The sequence below is a fragment of the Equus asinus genome, chromosome 3 (genome assembly GCF_041296235.1).
Source record: "Equus asinus isolate D_3611 breed Donkey chromosome 3, EquAss-T2T_v2, whole genome shotgun sequence".
Lineage (NCBI taxonomy): Eukaryota > Metazoa > Chordata > Mammalia > Perissodactyla > Equidae > Equus > Equus asinus.
In genome coordinates, this window is record NC_091792.1 from 158,227,602 (window position 1) to 158,250,827 (window position 23,226).

The 23,226-nt window shown below is 58.6% G+C and overlaps 1 protein-coding gene across 37 annotated transcripts in view; it reads right to left on the reverse strand.

Moving 5' to 3' along the window:
* Positions 1–23,226, reverse strand: part of ABLIM2 (actin binding LIM protein family member 2) — a 166,876-nt gene that overhangs the window by 91,799 nt on the left and 51,851 nt on the right. For 36 of the 37 annotated variants that reach the window (XR_011502376.1, XM_070506313.1, XM_070506316.1 and 33 more), the window contains exons 3-5: positions 18,569–18,752; positions 11,660–11,778; positions 5,197–5,323 (exon numbers count right to left, since the gene is read on the reverse strand). Coding sequence is in view for 35 of the 37 variants with exons in the window: in XM_070506313.1 (XP_070362414.1) it covers positions 5,197–5,323; positions 11,660–11,778; positions 18,569–18,752 (430 nt within the window). In the remaining 2 variants the exon portion in view is untranslated. Of the gene's footprint in view, positions 1–5,196; positions 5,324–8,916; positions 9,041–11,659; positions 11,779–18,568; positions 18,753–23,226 lie in introns of those variants that run through there. The other variant, XM_070506320.1, reaches the window with a different exon arrangement.

Consider the following 23,226-nt stretch of genomic DNA (forward strand, 5'->3'; position numbering starts at 1 on the left):
CGCGCCAGGGAAAGGGACCCGGCCAAACGCCAAGACACCCGCTTCCTCCTGCCCCGAACAACAGCACCGCCGACAGACGCATTTACAGGGCGCTCGCGGGCGCCAGCGCAGTGTCCCCTGTCATCACCCAGCCCCACGAGCAACATCACCCAGACCACCCCGTTTCACAGGTGGAGAAACCGAGGGGCCCAGGGGTGCGGCCGCCTGCCCAGCGGGCGAGGGAGGGGCTGGCAGCGACCTCTAGAGGCTGAGCGGAGGGAGTGACAGCCACGTCTGGGAAAGCAAAGACGTTTCCACAGGCGCGGCCCTTCCTTCCCGTTCACTCAGTGCCACGTTCAACATCTGGGGTGGGAAACGGCCTACTGAACCCTCAGGAGGCTGCCCAGGGCGTCCTGGAAAAACGGGAACCAGAAGAGGTGTGTGACAAAGGTGCCTGCGTCGGAGACCAGGCCTGAGGGGTGACATGAGGCCAGGCGGCCCATGCGGTGCTTGGGACCAGACCTCACTGGCCCAGGCGTGGCCGGGAGCTTCCTGCTCGCGGGATCACAGAGCGGCAGAGGGTCTGGCGGGCTGGAAGGAGCGGGGGCCCCGCGCTGAGGCTTCCACTCTGCACCCGTGCTCCCGGCTAGACTGCCATGTGCTGGGCGCCATCTGTGGCACTGGGGACCAGTGACGGGCGAGACAGGGTCATGGTGCTGCTCCTGGACATCGAGGCAGCCGTGGGCGAGCAGCCTAAACACTGAGCCCCAGCAAATGAGCTGTGAGGACAACAGCCGGCTTGCAGGGTGGCTGACGGCAGACGACGCAGGCACATGCCAGCTACAGCATCTGGCACAGGCCAGGAGCCCGTTCAAAGGCGACTGTTATTATTATCCAGAGGTCACCACAACAGGACAAGTGGCAGCGTGGAGGGGGCGGGGAGGCTCAGAGGCGGTGCCGAGGTTTCTGGGTGGCCACGCTCCACGTGGGGGACACGCTTGTGCTTAAATGCCACGCCCCAGCTGTGTGACCCTGGGCAAGTCACTTAACCTCTCCGGGCCTTAGCTCTCCATCAGTAAAATGGGAGACACAATAGTAAGATCTATTGCCAATTGGTGGCTGAGGCCACTGTCATTGCTACCATGGCCGTCCCCTCGGCCCCAGGCCCGGCCCAGCAGGAGCTGGGTGTGGAGGTGACGGGAGCACCGGGGCAGCCGCTCTCCAGGGCATGTCCCTTCCCCAGCGTCATTGAACTCGCCGTGTTATTTCCAGTTTGGTTTTGATTTCATGCAGGCCAACCAAAGGGAAGACGTCTCGCACTGTGGGGAGACCCGAGTTAACGTCGCCTCTCTTCCTCAACGCCTGGGCCTTGGGTAGGTCACGCAGACACCCGGTGGGGGAGGGCCCGGTGTGGGGTGACACGGCCCTGGGCTGCAGCAGCTGCCGGGTGCCCCTCTGCCACGCTTGCAGAGAGGAAGTCCCTCCTTCGTGTGGCAGGAGGAAGACGTCAACCGGGCCTCGGGGTGCGCTCCCCATCACCGCTGACCTCGGCCCATTATTCCCCACCAACGACAGGCAGCAAACCCAGGAGGCTCAAAGACAACGTCTCCATGGCAACACCACACGCCCTAGTCAGTTCTGGGACGGTCGTGCAGGTTGCTAAGTGCCGCGCAGCGTGGGCGAGCGCTCACCGCCGGTGAGGGCCGTGATGCGGGGGCAGGCGCACTTGTTTCACTGTCAAGCGCTGTGTCAGGCGGGCTGGCGGCCTGCGAACCACTCACACTTCCCTCCACTGTGACAGAGGCAACAGCCCCCAGCCCCCGTGGCCAGAGGCCCACCCGCCTGACCATCCTGGACAGAGGCTCACCTTGGTTTGCGGATGCTTTATTTTGACATAAATCTAGAGTCACACGTGATTGTAAGAAACAATACAGATAAACCCCACTTCCCACAATGGTGACGCTTTGCAGACTGAAAGAGTACGTCACCCAGGAAATTGAGCTGATTAGGCCCCCCAGTGTGACATGCACTCGTTCGTGTGTCTTGTGTGTATACATGTGTGCACGTGCTTGTGTATGTGTGCATGCCTGTGTGTGTGTGCATGCATGTTTGTGTGTAGTGCATGTGTGTGCATGTGTGTTTGCATGCCTGTGTGTGTGTGCATGCATGTTTGTGTGTAGTGCATGTGTGTTTGCATGCCTGTGTGTGTGTGCATGCATGTTTGTGTGTAGTGCATGTGCGCATGTGTGTTTGCATGCCTGTGTGTGTGTGCATGCATGTTTGTGTGTAGTGCATGTGTATATGTGTGCGCATGTGTGTTTGCATGCCTGTGTGTGTGTGCATGCATGTTTGTGTGTAGTGCATGTGTGCATGTGTGTTTGCATGCCTGTGTGTGTGTGCATGCATGTTTGTGTGTAGTGCATGTGTGCGCATGTGTGTGTGCATGCCTGTGTGTGTGTGCATGCATGTTTGTGTGTAGTGCATGTGTGTGCATGTGTGTTTGCATGCCTGTGTGTGTGCATGCATGTTTGTGTGTAGTGCATGTGTGCGCATGTGTGTGTGCATGCCTGTGTGTGTGTGCATGCATGTTTGTGTGTAGTGCATGTGTGTGCATGTGTGTTTGCATGCCTGTGTGTGTGTGCATGCATGTTTGTGTGTAGTGCATGTGTGCATGTGTGCGCATGTGTGTGTGCATGCCTGTGTGTGTGTGCATGCATGTTTGTGTGTAGTGCATGTGCGCATGTGTGTGTGCATGCCTGTGTGTGCATGCATGTTTGTGTGTAGTGCATGTGTGCATGTGTGCATGTGTGTTTGCATGCCTGTGTGTGTGTGCATGCATGTTTGTGTGTAGTGCATGTGTGCATGTGTGCATGTGTGTCTGCATGCCTGTGTGTGTGCATGCATGTTTGTGTGTAGTGCATGTGTGCATGTGTGCGCATGTGTGTTTGCATGCCTGTGTGTGTGTGCATGCATGTTTGTGTGTAGTGCATGTGTGCATGTGTGTTTGCATGCCTGTGTGTGTGCATGCATGTTTGTGTGTAGTGCATGTGTGCATGTGTGCGCATGTGTGTTTGCATGCCTGTGTGTGTGTGCATGCATGTTTGTGTGTAGTGCATGTGTGCATGTGTGTTTGCATGCCTGTGTGTGTGTGCATGCATGTTTGTGTGTAGTGCATGTGTGCATGTGTGTTTGCATGCCTGTGTGTGTGTGCATGCATGTTTGTGTGTAGTGCATGTGTGTATGTGTGTGCATGTGTGTTTGCATGCCTGTGTGTGTGTGCATGCATGTTTGTGTGTAGTGCATGTGTGCGCATGTGTGTTTGCATGCCTGTGTGTGTGCATGCATGTTTGTGTGTAGTGCATGTGTGCGCATGTGTGTGTGCATGCCTGTGTGTGTGTGCATGCATGTTTGTGTGTAGTGCATGTGTGTGCATGTGTGTTTGCATGCCTGTGTGTGTGTGCATGCATGTTTGTGTGTAGTGCATGTGTGCATGTGTGCATGTGTGTTTGCATGCCTGTGTGTGTGCATGCATGTTTGTGTGTAGTGCATGTGTGCATGTGTGCGCATGTGTGTTTGCATGCCTGTGTGTGTGTGCATGCATGTTTGTGTGTAGTGCATGTGTGCATGTGTGTTTGCATGCCTGTGTGTGTGCATGCATGTTTGTGTGTAGTGCATGTGTGCATGTGTGCGCATGTGTGTTTGCATGCCTGTGTGTGTGTGCATGCATGTTTGTGTGTAGTGCATGTGTGCATGTGTGTTTGCATGCCTGTGTGTGTGTGCATGCATGTTTGTGTGTAGTGCATGTGTGCATGTGTGTTTGCATGCCTGTGTGTGTGTGCATGCATGTTTGTGTGTAGTGCATGTGTGTATGTGTGTGCATGTGTGTTTGCATGCCTGTGTGTGTGTGCATGCATGTTTGTGTGTAGTGCATGTGTGCGCATGTGTGTTTGCATGCCTGTGTGTGTGCATGCATGTTTGTGTGTAGTGCATGTGTGCGCATGTGTGTGTGCATGCCTGTGTGTGTGTGCATGCATGTTTGTGTGTAGTGCATGTGTGTGCATGTGTGTTTGCATGCCTGTGTGTGTGTGCATGCATGTTTGTGTGTAGTGCATGTGTGCGCATGTGTGTTTGCATGCCTGTGTGTGTGTGCATGCATGTTTGTGTGTAGTGCATGTGTGCATGTGTGCATGTGTGTTTGCATGCCTGTGTGTGTGCATGCATGTTTGTGTGTAGTGCATGTGTGCATGTGTGTTTGCATGCCTGTGTGTGTGTGCATGCATGTTTGTGTGTAGTGCATGTGTGCATGTGTGCATGTGTGTTTGCATGCCTGTGTGCGTGTGCGTGGGTGTGCGTATGTGCATGTGTGTGCGTGTGCGTGTGTTTCCCATGTGCGGTTTTATCGAACAGGATTCCTTTTAACTAGGCGTTCCTGTGATGGCTCTGTTCCAGCCGGACGTCAAGAACTAGCAGAGCCCTGGATGGAAGCTGCAAAGAGGCCCTCCCCCGCAGGCAGGAGCGGCTCTGCCCCCAGAGAAACTGCCCCTCCCAGCTCCTTCCTGACTTGTCTCCCCTCACCGCCCGCCCCGCCCATGCAGTCTGGGGCTTACCTTCTCAGTTCCCCACCCTCTGGGGACTGAAGTGCGCCCCTCCCTCAGTCCCGCTCTCCTGCCCGGGGCCTAGATCCCAACCCCTCCTTTGCCTTCCAATAACACTTGCTCCCCACCTCCCCACAAAGCAGCCATCATCGCATCCTGACCGTGAGCCTGGGGACACTGTGGCGGCCAGCGGGAGCTGCCCGATGGCCCCTCAGTGCTGAAGTCGGAGCATGGGGTTGCGCTGTCACATCCGTGACAACTGACACCGGTCAGCCCTTCTCCTTGCTCTGTTGCTGGCATCAGCTGAGGTCCGCTTTGCATTCAGCAGGAGATCTGGTGCCAGCAATGGGGGAAGGTGACACCAGGGACAGGTGAGGGGAGGTGTCCTACAAAGTCAAAGATGGGAGAGCTAACATCTGTTTCAATCCACAAAACCGGAACTGGAGTCTGCACACCGCTTTAAGGCGGCCGGCAGTGGGGACAAACACACCAGGGCTCCGAGGGCTCTCCTCGCCTAACTGGGGGCCAGGAGCAGCTGGCAGCAGGGAGAGGAGAAGCGCAGAGGGCGGCCGCGTGGAGCAGACACAGGAGGACCACAGGGCCCTGGAGCCCCGCCACTCACTTGCTGATGTACTCCGCGTTCAGCTGCTTCCCACAAGTCTTGCACTTAAAACAGCCCAGATGCCAGTGCTTGTCCAAGGCCACCAGGGACTGGCCATTCTTGATTTCTGTGCCGCAGCCCCCGCAACCTGGAAAAACAGCAGACGTCGTTGTTGCGGGCCAGGAGGAGTGCACCGCTGGGTCAACAGACACCACAAAAACATCTCAAGTGGCCCAGGGGAGGGGCCTGTCCCGCCAGCTGTGCTCAAAGGACCCTGTTACTGCACGGCCGGTGGGAGCGTGTAGGAAACAAATCGTGAAGGGCATCCCTGCACGCACTGAGCGCTGACTGCATGCAGCCTGGGCTGGATCCGAGATGAGCGTGATGCAGGAGACAGAGGGCCTGCCTTCCAGGGGACGTGCAGCGGAATGAGAGCACCCTGCGGGGGGGCCGCCCTGAGGAGGCAGGGGCCCAGGTGGCAGGTGCCACGATGGCGGCAGGCCTGGGTGGCCCCACCTGTTCCCCTCTGGCGGAAGGTAGATTTTGAACCCAACTGTGACCCAACCAACATGACCACCCAAGAAAATGGGCCACCTGAGGGCGGTCGGACCCCCAACCCCCGCCCTGTCCACCAGGCTCTGGCCGGCCTGGATGCCCCTCCAGGAAGCCTCCTGCCCCACCTCTGGAGCTCCTTCTGTGGCCATCTGGGCCTCATCCCAGACAATGCTCAGTGCCCCTGCCCGTGTTCCTGCTCTGAGTCCCAGCCAGGCCCCAGACAGCTGGCCTGGGGATTCCGCCCTTGGCAGCCCAACCAGCCAGGCCCCAGCGTCTGTCTTCTAACTGCCCTCAGGGGACCAGTTCTCTCCGCCCTGTGGCCCCCGGCCTGGTTGGGCCCCTGACCAGCCTCCCACGCCCCCTCTGCCCCTTCCAGCCATGCGCATCCCTGCTCTAGCCCCCTCGCCCTCTAGAGGCCCAGGTCCTTGCCAGAGTCGGGGAGCAAGACAAGGACTGGCCTCTGGGTCCCAGCACGACCCTGATGACCCGGCCACCGCTCAGTCCCTCCAGCCATGAGCAGACACACCAGGGGCTCCCACAGTCAGTGCCACACGTGCTGAAGGACCAGGGGTGGAGCAGAGACTGACCTGCCTGGGATGTGTGTGCGTCTGTGTGAGTATGTACATGAGTATCTCGTGTGAGTGTGGTGTCTGTGTGTGTGTGTCTCTGTGTGAATGTTGCGCCTGTGTGTGCAAGTGAGTGTGTCTGTGTGCTTGTGTGTGCATGAATGTGCCTATGTGTACGTCTGTGTGTGTATGCATGTGTGTCTGTGTGAATGTGTGTCCCTGTGTGACCGTGTCTGTGTGTGTGTGTCTCTGTGTGAGTATGTCTGTGTGTCTTGTATGTCTCTGTGTGTGTGTGTGTATCTGTGTTTGTCGGGAGCAAGACACGGACAGGGCCTTGGGGACCCCCTCAGAGTCCCGATGAGCAGGGACGAGGGGGGCATCTGACAGATGTCCCCCGCCCGCAGGAGCCCCTGAGCCACCCGGCAGGTCCTGGCTCTGCGGAAGGGCTCCAGGCGGCATGGGGCCCCGTGCCCAAGACAGAAGGCCTTGGCCTGGCTGCTAATCCTGGCCCCGCCACTGCCATCATACTGAGCCAGCCCGGCTTCCTCACGGTGGGCGGCCACAATAAATGACAAATGCACACGGGAGTCAGGCCTGCGCACAGCTTGGCACTTGGCCCCGCGGCCCCACAGCTGCCATGCTTGCCCGGGCCACCTCCATCCCCCCGGGGCAGAGACCGGCGCCATGCTATTTCTAAGAATAAAAAGTAGTTAACGCCCACAAAACTGTTGGTCAAGCCCTGGCCTTGCTAAATTGTCACCCCGTTCAAAGCTGCACGCAACTTTGGAAAGGACCCCAAGAAAGGCTTGAGCGCCGAGACCCCGTGTGGGAGGCGGCCTCCCTCCATCTCAGGGCCGGGAGCCACTGGGCGAATGAGTGCAGGCGTGCATGAATGAATGGATGGATGGATGGGAAGCGAGAGAATGCCCCCCTCCTCAGGTTCAGAGGCACCCAGACCCCCGGCCCAACCACTCCCCGGCCCCCAGCAGAACAGACATGACTGGCTCATTCAGGATTCCGCTCTGAGCTCTCACCTATGAGTGACCAGGGGCACTTTTGGGGAGCTCAACATCAGTCCCTGTCACCAGAGGGTGATTTTGCTCCCAGGGGCATTTGGCAATATCTGGAGATACTTGACTGGCACAAGCGTGGGCAGGGGCACGCTCCAGGCACCAGTGGAGTCGAGGCCAGGGACGCGGCACAGCATGCTCCAGTGCACAGGACGGCCCCCACAGCAAAGAATCATCCGGCCCCAAACCTCACAGTGTCAAAGTCAAGAGACCCTGCTCTGAGCCTTAGCTGGCTTCTCTGTCATGGGCAAAGGAAGGAGCACACCCCACAGGATCGTGCAGAGCACTGGAAGAGAGGCAGGGCAGAGCAGGGGTGAGAAGCACAGCCCTTGGAGCCAGGCTGCCCCCACCAGCTGTGTGACTATGGCAAGTCACTTCACCTCTCTGTGCTGGGATGTGTTTTATGGCGATAATCATGGCAGCAGTCTCGCAGAGCTGTGGTGAGGCTAAGGAGAGCTGATGGAGCTGCAGGCCCCCAGGCGTGAGGGACGTGTCTGATACATGAGTAAAGGCATGTGAGGCAGGACACGCTAATGATGACTGCTGTGTCACGAGAGGACAAGGTGCCGAGAGGCCCAGTGCCCTGGGGGGCCGTCCAGAGAGCTCTGCCTCCTGCTGTGCCAGCAGCATGTCCTCCTGGGGACAGTCCAGAGGCTCTGGCGACTGTGCCGTCTGCAGCCGCAGGGCACGTGGCCTCCCAGCAGCCCTCTCACTCGCGCCCCTCAACTGGGGGCAGAGTCAGGAACAGTGAGCAGTGGAGGTGTAGGCGGGAGCGAGGTGCAGAAAGGACGGTTGTCATGGGAACGGCAGTCATCACCTTCCAAACACACCTGGAGCTCAGCAGAGCTTTGCAAATGACAGCACAGCACCGCGTGACGCCCACTGCTGACAGCAGGTGCCAACAGGCCGACGTCCTCGAGGGAGTGTCTCCACTGCCCGGGGCAGAGGTCGCTGGGAAGGGCCAAAGCCAGCTGTCCACTCGCCTGTGCACCTGGGCCTGGGTGGCCATCACAGCATCAGGCCAGGCCTGGGCCTCTTCCCCAGAACGACCCTTCTGGAACTTTCCAGTTTCCTTGTTTCTCCCAAAGTGCTCCCTGCTCCAGCAGACGTGGTCATGGGTTCAGGGCCTGGCTCTGCCACTAACTCATGTGGGACACAGGACGTGCCAGGGAGCCTTTCTGAGCCCCAGTTGTGAAGTCGGGGGGCAGGGTCAGCCCTACCCCCGCCCACTGCCCCCCCAGGCCTGACCGGGGTCGGGGAGTGGAGGAGAGCTCTGAGTCGAATCTGAGATTGACCTTTGAAAACGAGGAATCGACTGAGTTCTAAAACTGGAAAATGCCTGAAAAGTTACGGGCTTGACCTGTGGTTTCTCGGAGGAGCCCTGTGTTCCCGCTCCTGCCACGGGGCCCGGTCGCTCCTCATCTCTCCACGTCTCCTCATTTAACCTCACAGCCTCCATGCAGGACGGGCTCACCCCATTTCCCAGAAGGGGCTCCAGGGCCTCAGGTCCCCGTCACCCACCCCTGAGCACCCGAGGGGTGCAGCCTCACCTGGGCAGACGACGCAGAGGCTGCCAGGCTGCAGCCCGGGCGGTGAGGGCTCGGCTCGGAGGTCAGGCTGAGGGCTCCGGGCTGGGTCAGGCCCGGCCCTGTCTGCACACGCCCAGGGCAGTGTGCACCTTCACTCCTGACTCGGGTGGGGCCTCCAGGTCCCGGCTCTGAGCATGACCCCAGATTCCAGGTGTGCCCCATCCACACCCCGGCCAGGCTGGGCCCCAGCCAGCGGAGTGCAGACCTGGGACGGGGGGCGTGGCCAAGCCCAAGAACTGGCTGACCCCAGTCGGAGCCCCCATCTTCCCACCTCCTGGCTGCCCCCGCCCCAGGCTGGCCTCCAGGCCACCGCCCACACCCACTGCTGACCCCACGCCCAGTCCCAAAGCCCAGAGAGGGGACACCGCTTGCCCAGGGCACACAGGTGGTGAGTGGTGGGGTCCACGCTGGGCAGCGGGCTCAGAGCCGCCCCGACTGGCACGGGCTGGGTCTGCCCTGGACAGGCTCTGACCAGTACCCAGTGCAGAACCAGAGAACTGGGAGGAGCCTGGGGAATGGGGCCTGTACAGGGGCAAGGGGGCTCTCGGGGAGGGGACCCTCACCCGGGGGCAGTGGGGAGGCATCCGGGACAGAAAGGGCTGTGGAAGGCCCAGGCCTGACCTCTGTGCTGGCCACCCAGAAGCAGTGCTGCTCCTCCAGGAAGGCGTGGGCGCCCGCTCAGCCCTCACCCTGTCACCAAGCAACAGGCTCAGGGCCGGAGAGCGGAAGGGGAGCGCAAGGCCCTGGGCTCAGGCTGACTCAGCCTAAACAGCCGGCCACTCTCCACGTCCCCAGGGAAGGGCAGCCCACTAAAGCTGCCCTCTGCAGCTTTCCACCCGTCTGCAGAAGGCTGCATCCCCTCCCTCGGCCCCACAACCCTGTCAGGCAGACCGTTCCTGACTCACCTATTACTCCCCAGCAACTGGGCACTACCTCACTCAACAGCCACCTATGGCTCCTCGCTGCCTCCAGGATGCAGCTGGAATGCCTTGGCACGGCTTTGCCTCTGGTTTCGGTTCTCCCGCCTCATTCCCTCCCCCACACCGCAGCCCCTAGTCCACTCCCATGGGTCTGCTCCTAGCACATCCCACACGTGTCCAGTCTCTGCGCCCTGCTCTCGTCCGTGATGCCCTCCCTCCAATGCCCACCTACTGAAACCCGTGTTTCAAGTTTCGGAACAAAGGCCGCCTCCTCCAAAAGCCTCTGGTCACAGCTGGGCCGGCTTTCCTGCTCTGGGATTTGAAGGCCTTGGCTCAAGCCTCAGCCGCACCACGCCCTCGCTGGATGCCAGGCACCTGCACGGCCCCACTCCCCACCAGGCTCAGGCACTTCTGCATCTGCAGATGGAGAGAGGGAGTCCTGTCTGCTGGGGCTGCTCTGGGGACAGAAGGAGGCAGGAGATGGGAAGACTCTGCAGACACCTGCACAGGAGTCAAGAGCTGGTGACGAATGTTTAACACTTCCTAGGCACAAAACAGGCTCTAAGCTGGGGATTCTCACCACGTACTGCGAGAAAGGGTAGGTTATATTATTAGGTTATATTATATTGGAAAGAGTAGAGCCTTTCTGCCCATGACACTTTTAAAAATCTCAAAAAAGTCTGAGACAATGAGCCTGTGGTTGGGCATATTTCCCTTTTTACTCTGGCTGCCAGGAAGCTCTAGACAAACTGTTCAAACTCATCCCCTGCTTTTTTATTTTGCTGTAGAATCTTTGATGACTATTTCAGATTTAATTATAATAGTACTACTGTTTGTGAAGCAAATTCTTACAAACCCAATAAGCCAGCCCTCACAAGGAGAGTATTTTTGAATGGAGGACTCTCCTAGCAAGCCCGGAAGCAACAGCCTCAGCAGCAACCGCGGCTGCCAGCACGCCTCCCCAGGTGATGCAGACTTCATTTCCCAGAGTCGAAGGATTATCAGCCTCCCAGCCAACACTGCACCCCTGGGAGCCTGAGGTGTAAGCCCCTCTGTGGAGACTCCAGCACAGCAGACAAGGAGGGCGTGCGCGTGGGCTCCAAAAACGCCACTCCTGAAGCGGGACCCTGGCAGCAGCAGCCCTGGAGCGCTTGGCTCCCCTTCCCGTCTGTGCATCCCATCTCTGGCCCTGGAGGAGCCACCCACCGGGTAAAGCCAGCACTGCCTGCTCCCACCATGCTCCACTCTGCCCTACAGCCCCAGGCCGGCGACACTCCAGCTGGCACCGGTTCTTTCAAGGTAACAATTTCCTGCCTCTACATCCAAGAAGCATGTATTGAGCACCCACTGCATACACACCCTGGCCCAGCTCCTGGGGGTGGAGCAGTTGCCCAAGAGCCCCTGACCACAGGAGCCCAGAGTTCAATGCTCCGCTAATGGCTCTCCCAAAGGGCCCCTGGAGGGTCTGGAATTAATTGGGAGCTGAGAGTGTGTTGGAGGAGAGGAGCAGGAGGAGGCAGGAGGCTTCCTGGAGGCGGGCAGGCAGAGTGGGGCCGAAAGCAGGAGTGGGAGTTGGACGTAAAAGCAGGAGCAGCCCACGGGGGCGGTGCGGGGGCACAACCAGTGCAAAGGCCCAGTGCCACGAGCATCTGGAGGCTTCCGTGCTGGTTCCCTCCTTACGCTCATGCAGTTACGGACTTGGGCCGCTTCTGCGGCGGCCCCAGTGCTGTCAGGCCCCCTCCCCCGGCACTGTGGCCCCACCCCCCCGCTCAGCGCCCACTTACTCCAGAGGCCCTGGGACAGGGGCGCGCTGCTGCCCGCCACCGCCGGGGGCAGGGAGCACTTCTGGCACACGCATTCCTTCCCGTTGAAGGTCACTCGGTCCCCAGGGGGGAAGGGCAGCCTGAAACGAGAGAGCATGTTACCACCTTCCGGCTCTCCTCTGGGGGCCCTCTCCCCAAACGCCACACCACCGCCTCCCTGGACCCCATGGGGACGGGCGTCACGGGCCCGGGACATGCTGCCCTGTGTCTGCTGTGTGACCTCGGGCTAGTCACCAACATCTCAGCCTCAGTTTCTCTTCTGTACCAGCAGGCAGAACGACCGTGTCTAAGGCTGTGGCGGGGAGCAGCGAGGGCCGGCCCGGAGCCTGGCACGAGGCGCTCAATCCCGCAGTCCACAACCACTGGCCTCCGCCCTACAACCCTGCCTCCTCTGACTGCCCAGGGTGCTTTGTCCCGATCAGGTCAATGACACTGGGAACAGGTGCCTGGTACCATGAGAGACGCCTTAAATACCCGCCTCACTTCCCAACTGTAGGACATTAGTCCAAGTTGGTATTCGCTTCATTTTTCTCTATAGAAAACTGAGGTTCAGAGAGGATATTTAACTTTTCCAAGGACACACAGCTGGTACATGTCTAAACCAGAGTCCAACTACGACCCATTTGGCTCCAAACTTGATGATTTACCTGCTGCTAAAAGCACGGCTTGTGGACACCAAGGTACCATGGGGTGGATCCCTTCCCTATTTAAAAATTTGGCATTTTGTTTATCATGAATTTTTTTGCATTAATTTCATTTTTTAAAATATCACATTAAAATGCCTTTCACCTTGATTCCTGAGTTTGTTGGCACCCCTTAAATCCTGCATCAAAGCGAGTGCCTCCCTCGCTGCACCCCCAGCCCAGCCCTGGTGGGAGGGAAGGTTGTAGCCCTGGGGCCACTCGGAGTGAGGCCGGCTTGGGGCAGCAGGGAGCCGGCTCACCCCTGGGCAGCCCCAAGGACCTCTCCCTCGGTCACTGAAAGATGGCGGAGGCGGCTGTCGTCTGGCGAGCTCGGGCCAGGTCGTCTGCGCACAGGGGCCGGAAGCCGGCCTGAGGGTCCTGCCCACATCTGTCCCCACCACCTGCCACCACTGAGCTCCCAGCTGCCACTGGGCCACCTCCTCCCCAGTTCGGCCTGCCAGGGAACCCGTGCTGCACGGGCAGCAGCCTGATCTGGACCAGGACACGCCCCTTCCTCCGGCTTAAGCCTTCCTGGTCTCCCTTCTGCCTTCTTCGGGGCTGGCCAATACGTGGCTCACCCCAGGCTCCCAACAGGTGATCATTACATGGATGAATGAATGAGTGAGTGAACAAGTGAAGGACTGAAGGTCCCCGGGAGGCCCAGCTCAGCAGCCCTCTCCTGCCTTCTCCCCCAGGGCCTGCCAGGTCACACCCGCTCCAGTCCAGTCTGGACCCTGCAGCCAGAGGAGCTCTCCTGCCTACCGGCCCGCTGTGCCTTCGCCCCTGTGAAGCCCTGTGTTGTCCCCCACCCTGTGGGGCTGGTCCTCAGGCCCTAGGTTCATTCGTCGGGTGTGTCCTCAGGTCCCCACCCGGCCAGTGCCTGCTCTTGGGGACCAAGGACACATAAGGCTGAGCTGGCCCACCTCCCTAGACTCCTGAGACAGTTCTCACTCTGGCTCTTCGGCTGCCCCAGAGCCTGCGCAGCTGTCTGACGCCTTGGCTGTGTCGCCTGTGTCATGCTGTGGTCTGCCTCCGTCTGTCTTAGCGTCTAGCAGCTGCCCTGGGAGTGGGGGATCTTGGGACAGAGTAGGAGTCCCTCACCATCCCTGGATGTGCTCTGAGCTGTGTAATCCGGAGCAGGTTACTGAACCTCTCTGAGTTCCTGTTTCCCATCTGTAAAATGGGACTAACAACACCCGTGTCATGAGACTGTTATTTATCCATCCATCCGTCCATCCATCCATCCATCCATCTGTCCATCTACCCATCCATCCATCCATCCACCCACCCGTCTATCCATCCATCCGTCCGTCCATCCATCCATCTCTCCATCCATCCATCCATCCATCCATCCATCCATCCATCTGTCCATCTACCCATCCATCCATCCATCCATCCACCCACCCGTCTATCCATCCATCCGTCCGTCCATCCATCCATCTCTCCATCCATCCATCCATCCATCCATCCATCCATCCATCCATCACATCCATCCATCCATCCGTCCATCTGTCCATCTACCCATCCATCCATCCATCCATCCATCCATCCGTCCATCCATCCATCCATCCACCCATCCACGCATCCATCCATCCATCCATCCACCCATGGGACATAATGCATGGAAAGCTCTAGCATACTGACTGGGACCAGTGGGGGTGAATAAATGGCAGCCCTTATTCTATGAATTCAACCTTATCGAAGCATATTTTGTCAAATGTACACATTCATGTAAGCAACACCACAGTCATGATGTGGGACATTCTGTCCACTGCAAAAAGTCCCCTGTGACCGTCTACAATCATCCCCCACACCACCACCCCAGCCCCAGGAACCAGGATGGCGTTCTGTCGCCATGATGTAGGTTTGACTTTCTGGAAGTGCACATGAACAGAATCACAGGGTGCGCAGTCTCGCATGTCCTGTGCAGCACCACGTTTCTGAGGGGCCTTCGCACTGCTGCACGTGGCAATACTTTCTTCCTTTGATTGCCAAGCAGTGTCCCATGGCGGGGACGAGCCAGCACGTGTTCCATCCACTGCTGAAGGACATTTGGGACTGCCACAAACACAGCTGCTAAGCACATCCGTAGACAAGTCTTTGTGTGGACACGTGCTTTCATTTCTCTCAGGTGAACACCTGGGAGTGGAATGACAGGGTCATACGCTGTTTGTGCCAAACTGGCTTCTGTAAAGCCTGCACCACTTTGCTTTGCCACCAGCAATGTCAGCGAGCTCCCTCTGTGTCACATCCCCAGCAGCACCCGACATCGTCCATCCTTTTAGTTCTAGGCATTCTAGTGGATGTATTTTATGGTATTTCATCATAGTTTTTTTATAAAAAATTGGCACCCGAGCTAACATCTGTTGCCAATCTTTTTTCTTCTTCTTCTTCTTCTCCCCGAAGCCCCCAGTACATGTTGTATACTCTAGTTCTAGGTCCTTCTGGTTGCTATGCGGGACACCGCCTCAGCACGGCTCGATGAGCGGTGCCAGGTGTGTGCCCAGGATCCAAACTGGCAAAACCCTGGGCCGCCAAAGAGGAACTTAAGTTAAGCATGACCTTAACCACTCGGCCACGGGGCCAGCCCCTCATCATGGTTTTAATTTGCATTCCCCCGATGACTTACGACGTTAAGTACTGTCTTACGTGTTTATTGCTCATTCATACATATTCTTCTGTGGAGCATCTGTTAAACTCTTTCGCCCATTTTCAATAGGGTGGTTTTTTCATCATCTTATTATTGAGTTGCAGAAGGTCTTTATATATTTTGGATACTACTCCTTCATCAGATATAACTTATCTACCAGCTGACGGCTTGCTTTTACATTATCTTGATGTCTTTTGACATGATTTTTTTTCAGGTTGCAAAATTTCTTTTAACTTTACTGTAGCCCAGATTTGCTGGCAACAAATTCTTTTAACTTTCGTGTGTCTACAAACGTCTTTATTTTGCCTTTGTTTTTTTGGGTGAAGCCTTATTGACGCTATCCACATACTCTCTAACATTCATACATCGTCAGTGTGTACGTTTCAATGGTTCCAGTTTATTCAGAGTTGTGCATCTATCCTCACAATCAATTTGAGGACATTTTTCACCACCCAAAAAGAAACGCCGCACCCATTAGCAGTCTCGCCTTCACTTTTGAAAGTTTAGTTTTGTTTTGGGGTAGAACTGTGGGATGGGTTTTTCCAGCTCTTTACAGGTGCTGTTCTCTCGGCGTCTGGTGAGCGCAGCCTCAGGAGAGAAGTCGGCATCACCCTTCTGTTCCGTTGTACGTAATGAGGTTTTTTCCTCTTGCTGCTTTTTTCTTATTATTGTTCCTCAGAAACTTGATTCTGATGGGCTTGGTAGGTTTTCGTTGTGTTTATTCTGCTTGGGGTTCCTTGAGATTCTTGGAGCCATGGGTTTATAGTTTTCATCAAATTTGGACATTTTTCAGCCACTATTTCTTCAAATATTTTCAGTCTTCTCCCACCCCCTTGGTCTCCCCGTCTCAGCCTAGACAGACAGACAGACAGATCTGTATCCGCAGGTCCCTGAGCCTCTCTGCATAGTCTCCAGTCTTCTCTCCTCTTTGCTTTCGTTCGCGCGGTTTCCACAGTCACGTCTTTCAGTCCAGCAACGCCTAACCCACTGCCAATTCCTGTCAGGGAATTTTTCATGTCAGAAATTGTAATTTTGGTTTCTAGAATTTCCACTTGGTTTCTTTTTCTATCTTCCATAACGCTCCCGCTTACGTTCCCCTTTTCCTTTAGATACTTAAACGCCGTCACAGCAGCTGCTCGACACTCCTCCTCACCGCTGCTCTCACTTCGGGGTCTCTCGCTGTTGGTGCATTTTCCCTCCGGCTTGGGTCACACTTGCCCGCCTCCTCCTATGACTAGTCCTATGGGATTGATGTTGGCCACTGTGGACTTAGGTTGCTGACCACTGACCGTGGGACTTTCCCACCTTCCTGTGAGGAGCGCTGCTTCACTCCGGCAGGCAGGGCGCTCACCTGTGGGGCGACGCCATCTCTCCGAGCCCTGTCCTTGCCCCTCGTCAGAGCAGGTTCACGGGAGCCTTCCCTCTAGGGCTATTTCAGCCCCACTAGTAAGGCCTGGCCCTCCTGGTGCCCCTGCTGCCTGCCGGGGTCTTCAACAAGGAGCCCGCCGGCCTGAACTCGGATGCCTCCCGGCCCTGGGGACGGCTCAGCTCACAGCAACCTGTCGTCCCTTGTCCCACCTTGTGAGATTCACTCTGCGTCTGCCTTTAGCTAAAGGCCCTGCGCAGCTCCCCGGAGCTCCCGTGCCGCACAGCTCCCTCCCCTCGGGGACTTGCTTCTGTCTCTCTGTCACCGTCCCCTACCTGAGCCACGCTCTGCTTGGCTCCCCTCCTTGGACTGTGGGTCCAGAAGCTGCCTCCAGGCGGAAGCTGGGCAGCCACAGGGCTCTCTTCACTTGTCTTCCTTCCCTCAGTCCCGAGTTCCCCGGGCCCCACTGATGGGAGACAGTTGTTTGGGATGTTTTGTCCTGTTTTCTTCTTGTTTATAGCGGGTGGATGAGTCCAGGCCAGTTGCCGCAGCATGCCAGAGCTGTCCGCTGTTATTTCTAAAATAGCACATCACCCAAAGGTAATCTTTCCAGCCCCTGTGATTAGGCCAGAACTCGTCTCTAAGCTACGCACACAGAGATCAGACATTCCGATGGCCCTTGGGGAACCCGGACCTATGCACACTGCAGTGACACCGGTGACCCTTTCGTTAGAAGCGTTCCCTGTCATTGTTCCGCTCCCCCCTGACAACAGCTCTGTGTCTGTCTAGCACACGGGCCATAACTACAGACAACAACTTTGGGAACAACACTCAAAAAGTCCCCTTGGAACTGGGTGTGGTGAGACAGAGCAGAGCGGAAAACAAACTCTGGGGTTTTTCTCGTCTGTTTTCTAGAAATGAATGGAACATTCCCACTGGGAGCTATGTGTGCGGGGCTGTGTGGGGGCAGGGAGGATGCCCACGTGGGAAGGCTGCCTGCCCGCCTCCCTGCGGTGCCCCTGGAGATGCAGGCAGAGGAGGAGCCAGTGTGGCCCTGCTGCGGGGCTCTGATCTCGGCCCATCTTAGGTGACCACTCGCGGCACAGCTGCTCTGCGCCAGGTGCCGGGGACCAGAGGGGAACCCGACTCAGCCCCCACCGGCACGGTGCTCGCATCCGGCAGCTCCAGGGCCATGTCGCTGGAGAGGTGCTGTGGGCCCGGAGAGCGTGGGGACAGGATGCGGGGCCATGCAGAGGGGAGGCGGGAGCTGCTGTCTGGGTGGGAGAGGCTCTAGGGGAGGCCCACCTTGTCCCACCGTGTCTCTAGCGTTGAACCCTGTAGGGTCTGGGCTAAGGCATCTCCAAGTCGCCAGTGCTGGCCTGGGGCCTGGCCCGTGCAGGCGCTTAGAAAAGCCTGGTCAAATGGATGAAGGGATGAACTGGAACAGACTGAAGCTCCTCTCAGCCAGACGGAGGAGCCGGGACTCTCTCTTGGAGGCCAAGTAGAGGAGCGACAGGGAGAGGGGAGGTGGGGACCCCAGCATGGAGGCCATGAGCAGACCCCAGGCAGGCGAGTTTTGAGGCCTGAGTGGGGCCAGTGGCCGGGCAGATTTGGGGAGGGGAGGGACCTTTAGAAGACATCTGTGCTTGGGGCTCATGCGCCTGGTGGGTTGGGTGGTGATGCCACCCACAGATCAGGGACACGGGGAGAGAGAGGTGGGTGAGCAGGTGGGGCACAACAGGACAGCCAAGGAGGGGCGGTGGGGTGAAAAGGAGGGGCTGAAGCAGGGACACCGAGGGTGCCAATGTGAGGAAGACACTTGAGGAGGGTGTGGACACGGAGAGGAGCTGACCAAGGGGGCTGAGGAGGGGATGGGGAGAGGTTCCCTGCCCAGGAGCCAGAGGAGGCCACGAGCCGGCCGCCCCAGAACCTGCTGGCCTCCGCGCCCAGGAAAGAGGGCCTGGCCCTGTGTTGCAGGAAGCGGTGCAGGCCTGCCGTCCTGCCCAGGGCCCACCTGCCATCCCACGGCCCGGTCCTGACCCTTCTCCCCGGCTGCGACCCAGTGGGATGGAGGACGGAAGGGAGGATGGATGGAAGGATGGATGGAGGGGAGGGAGGCAGGGAGGAGGGCTTGCCCAGGGGGAGAGGTGGGGGCCGGCGGCCGCACTCACCGGCAGACGGCACACACGAAGCAGTCGGGGTGGTAGGTCTTGCCCAGCGCCGACACCACCTCGCCCTCGATGAACTGGTCGCAGCTGAAGCAGCGGGTCCCGTACAGCCGCTGGTAGTCCCGTGTGCAGATGTACTCGCCCTGCCGCACGAAGAAGCCGCCCTCGGCCAGGTCACAGCCACAAGCTGAGGAGACAGGCGGCGAGGCCGAGTCAGCAGCCGGTGACCACCTCCTGGGTCCCAACGGGCCCACTGGACCCCCCACCACACACAGATCTTGGAGTGACTTGCTGAACCCTTGGGGCCCAGGTTCCAGGCACAGACTCCACTCCGGCCCCTCAGCCTGGAGTCAAGTAGACTTTCTTGTGGAAGCTTCTAGAAAGGGGCACCGACCTGGGATGAGAACCAGGCTGTGCTGAGGGGCCAGCCCAGCCCCACCCCCCTCGCCTTCTTGACCAGGGATGAAGCACTGATGCCCTATGAGCCCCTCTGCTACCCTAAGTGAGCATTCCCAGCACGGAATAGAGCAGACAGGGAAGGCGGCTAACAATCCAGACCTACTACGTGCCAGGCTCTGTCCTGGGCGGGAAGATCCTGTGGGGTGGAGGACAGACGCATCCCTGTGGTTGGTCCCCTGACCACAGCGAGGCTTCCTGCCCCCTGCCCCTGCCTCCACCTCCTCGATGCCCGGGTCCCACAGTGTGAATGAGGCCAGACCCCCTGCAGGAGGCAGAGAGGCCAGGACACTCGAACGTGGATCCTTTGTCCCCTGACCCCTAACCCACGTCTCCTGCCCCAGGAAGCTGGTGCAGTAGGGCCCCAGGGAGGTGCTAGGGGAACTCTGCCAGGTGGAGGACAGCCAGCCAGTCGGCAGCCGGGACGCCTGCGAGTCACCCCACATGCTCCCCCTCCAGCCCCAGCGGCACATGGGAGCCACGCACGGCTTCAGAGAGAGCAGCCTATGCCTCCCTGGCCGGCCCAGCCCCCCTGATGAAGGCCTGGAGGAAACCCCTGCAGCCCCAGCCCCACCGGCCAGGTCAGCGCCGGGTCCTCCTGAGTCACAGCCCCCAAGCCGTCGTGGAAAACCACGCAGCCCTCATGGTTCTGAATTGACACCTAGAAGTTTCCATCAAAACATTAACTGATTGCAAAAGATGTAGTTTCTGGCAAATTCTAAGTATTGGCCTCTTGAAATTTCACTGTCACCTCGTCCTTTTGAGCACATCCAGATGCCAAAGTGAGACCAGCGACGTCTATTCACAAGACCCACAGCCAGGCTCTTACTGAAAGCTCTCTGGTCCTCTGCGCCCTCATCTGGAACACAGGGCCTCTTTCACAGGTGAAGTGGGCCGCGCAGAAGAGTGTCCTATGGGGAGCACGATGTGAGCCCCCCGTTGAGCTGCCTCGTCCCGGACGCTGCTGTGCTAGCTTCACTCACCCTGAGAGGCCCGAGGCAGCTCCCTGTTCTGGATCTTTCTCAGCACCGAGCCTGAGAGTGAAACCCTTGGTTTGATCCCGCAGCACGCGCAGCCACGTGGACGCCCGGCTTGCGAGGGGCGGGCTCCTGGGCTGAGGGGGAGGACTATCGTCTTTTCAGGACCTGCCACCCAGGAGGATCCCGCCCTGAGCAACAGGTGCTCACAGACGCCCACTCCGGGGTTTGCCGACCTTCCGGAACCTTCTGAATCGTCGTAAAGACGTGGTGCACCGACTGCTCCAGAAGGAGGGAAACGTGAAGACAGACCTGGGGCCATCGAGACACCTGAGTCTCCCCGTGGGGGCGCCGAGAGGGACGGCCCGGCTCCCAGCCAGGCAGCCATGTGAGCCGGCTGCGCCCCTGCCCCCTGGGGGCCCCGCTACTGAGGCCAGCGCCAGGCAGTAGCCCCTGACCTGCGCCTGCTAAAAATGACTGGTCCAAACTCGTTAGTGAGTTTAAAACGCTAATCCAGGCAGTAGATCGCTGTGAGTCTATCTGCCTTCGAATCAGCCCAGCCAGCAAAGGGGGGGGCAGCCGAGGGTGACCCGTGTGTCGCTCCCTGGACGTCACAAGGTCATTTATGAGAAACTCACGGAGCGCTGGGAAGTGGTGGGAAGACACTTCCTGGAACACCATTTGGCACTGACTCCAAAGAAGGTTAAAACTGCTCCTACCCTTTGACCAGCAATCTCTCTTCTGGGCCTCTCGCCCGAGGAAATGGCCAGGAATGGCCACAAAAGTGAGCTGCCCCGTGTTGGCTGCCGCGTCACTATAACAGAATGTCGTAAAGAAACACTGGGCTATAGAGTCAGGAAGCCTGGGTCTGAATCCTCGCTCCTGCGGCTTCCCAGCTGTGTGACCTTGGGCAAGTCACTTAACCTCTCTGAACCTTGGAGTTCTCATCTGTGAAATAGGGTTAACTGCACCGATCTCACATGGCTGCACAAGAAATCAATGAGATGAGGTGTAGGAAACCGACGAGCCCAGCGCCAGGCTGGAACTGATGAAAACGTCCAACAGCAGAGCCATGGCCACGTTCACCAGGGGCCTTGCATTTGTGGGAATCGGGCAGATGCTGAAGAACTTACACGACGGGGAAAGGACTCACACAGGCACTCAAAGTGGACACGTCAGGATATGACAGTACGCACACGACATGAGTGCATATTAAAAACAGACCCAGACAAAGATCAGGGTTGGCAGGACGGCCGCCCAGCCCCGCTGGGAGCTCCCGGGCGGGCAGGTGGGGACGCTCCCTGGTGCTCCCTCGGCATCTCTGCACCGGCAGCGGTGGACACAGCGGTCAACTTTAAAGCACAGCCATGACAGGGCCCTCCAGGCGTCCTGGCTCACACCGGCCGGCTGGTGCAGCTCGGCCACCCCAGCCCCGGGCTCAGTCTAGCTCCGCTGGGCCTCCCGGCTGTGAATAACGGCCCGGGTCACCAGAGTCCTTCCCGCGGGACTGTCCACGGCCCGCCCCATGACCCCGGTCCCGGCGGCCCTGCACGGCCAGGCGGTGCCCTCGTCCGGCCGGCATACCTGTCCCAGCTTCCCTTTGGTTCTGAAGCCCTCGGTGGGTTTCCCATAAACACCCTGGAACCCCCAAATGCAGGTGCAAGAACGCAGGCACTTGGCGCCCGTCTTTGTCACCCCTGGTCCCCCCGAGTAGCTCTCGGTGTGGCTATTTATAGTCCCCGGCGGATGTGTCCCGTGGACGCCCCCACCCGCCGTTACCAAACGACAGGCAGGCCGGCGGCTCTCCTCCCCGTGCGCACACCGCGCGGCCTCCCTCCGAGTCCTTGTCTCCCACATCAGGGATGCGCTCAGGCCGGCTGCGCCGCGGGTCAGAACACGCCAGCCTTCTCGAGGTCACGCGGGGTGTGGCCTCCTCCATTCCTCATTTCCGCATCGGCCCGTGTTCCCAGGGCACCCTGAGCAGGGCTACAAAGATCACAGCCCCAAATGAACGTTCTAGAAGCACAGAACTCGGTCAGGAGCACCAGGCTCGTTTTTCCAGGCAGCTTTCAAGCTGCTTGTCAAAGTGCCAAAGCTTTCACTTTTCCTGGAGGACCTACTGTGTGCTGGAGTTTGAGCTTTGGTATCTCCCACGTGTTCCCATTTTGTAGCACGAAGCTCCGGCCACTGGATTTCAAGATAACCCAGAATCCAAGCTCCTCTTACGCTCCCCTGCACCAGCACCCAGGGGTCCTTGGAAAAGAAGGCGGACCAGGACCCTCCTCTGGCTTTGCCCCTGGGTGTCAGAGCCAAGGTCCTCACAAGGGCCGCCTCATCCCCTCCCCCTCGCTCACTCTGCTCCAGCCACACCGGCCTCCTGCTGTTCCCGAACCCGCCAGGCACCCTCCCTGCTGGAGTGTCATTGCACAGGCTGTTCCCTCTGGCCACAACACTCTTCCCTCACCTCCCTCAAGTCTTCACTCAAAGGTCACCTCCTCTGTGAAGCCCACTCTGATTTCCCAGATGAAAACAGTAAGCCCCGGCTCCCCTCGCCCCTTGCCTGGCACCTCACTTTGAGCACATGATGAGGTTTCCTTATTTACTCTATCTGCGCTGGCTCTCCGTCTCCCCGCACGAGAACGCGACCCCACGAAGACACGGGTGTCTTGCTCACGCACGCATCCGGGGCAGCCGGCACGGGGCCCACACGCAGCAGGTGTCCAGCACACAGCCGTGGAACGGACACGGAGGCTCAGAAACGTGTCTAAGACGCTCATGAGCGGGGGCGGCAGAACCTCAGGCGTCAGAGCCCAAGCCTGGGGCAGCCGTGAAGGAGAGGAAATTAGGTAATTTCTTCATGGATTTTCCCAGGTAAACTGAGGCACGTCCAACAAGTGCCAAGGCGGCAGGAACCCCACCCACTGGGGCCTCTTACAGCAGAATCAGACGGCGGCACAATCGTCTTCTGCTCTAACAGACCCGGCTGTGGTTCGACTGGCAACATGCACCCAGGGACGGACACGGCCCGTGTCAGTCAGTCACCATCCTCCCGCTCCCCTCCGCCCGTGGGAGCAGATGTATGACCCAGTTCCGGCCAATGAATCCTCTGAGAAGTCTGTGGGGACCTCAGGGAGAGGGCTCTCCTCCCTGATCACATGAGGAGAGGGTTCCTTCGCCCGTGCACATCTCCCCCAACCCCTTCCCTGGGGCTGAGGGCCACCCTGTGAG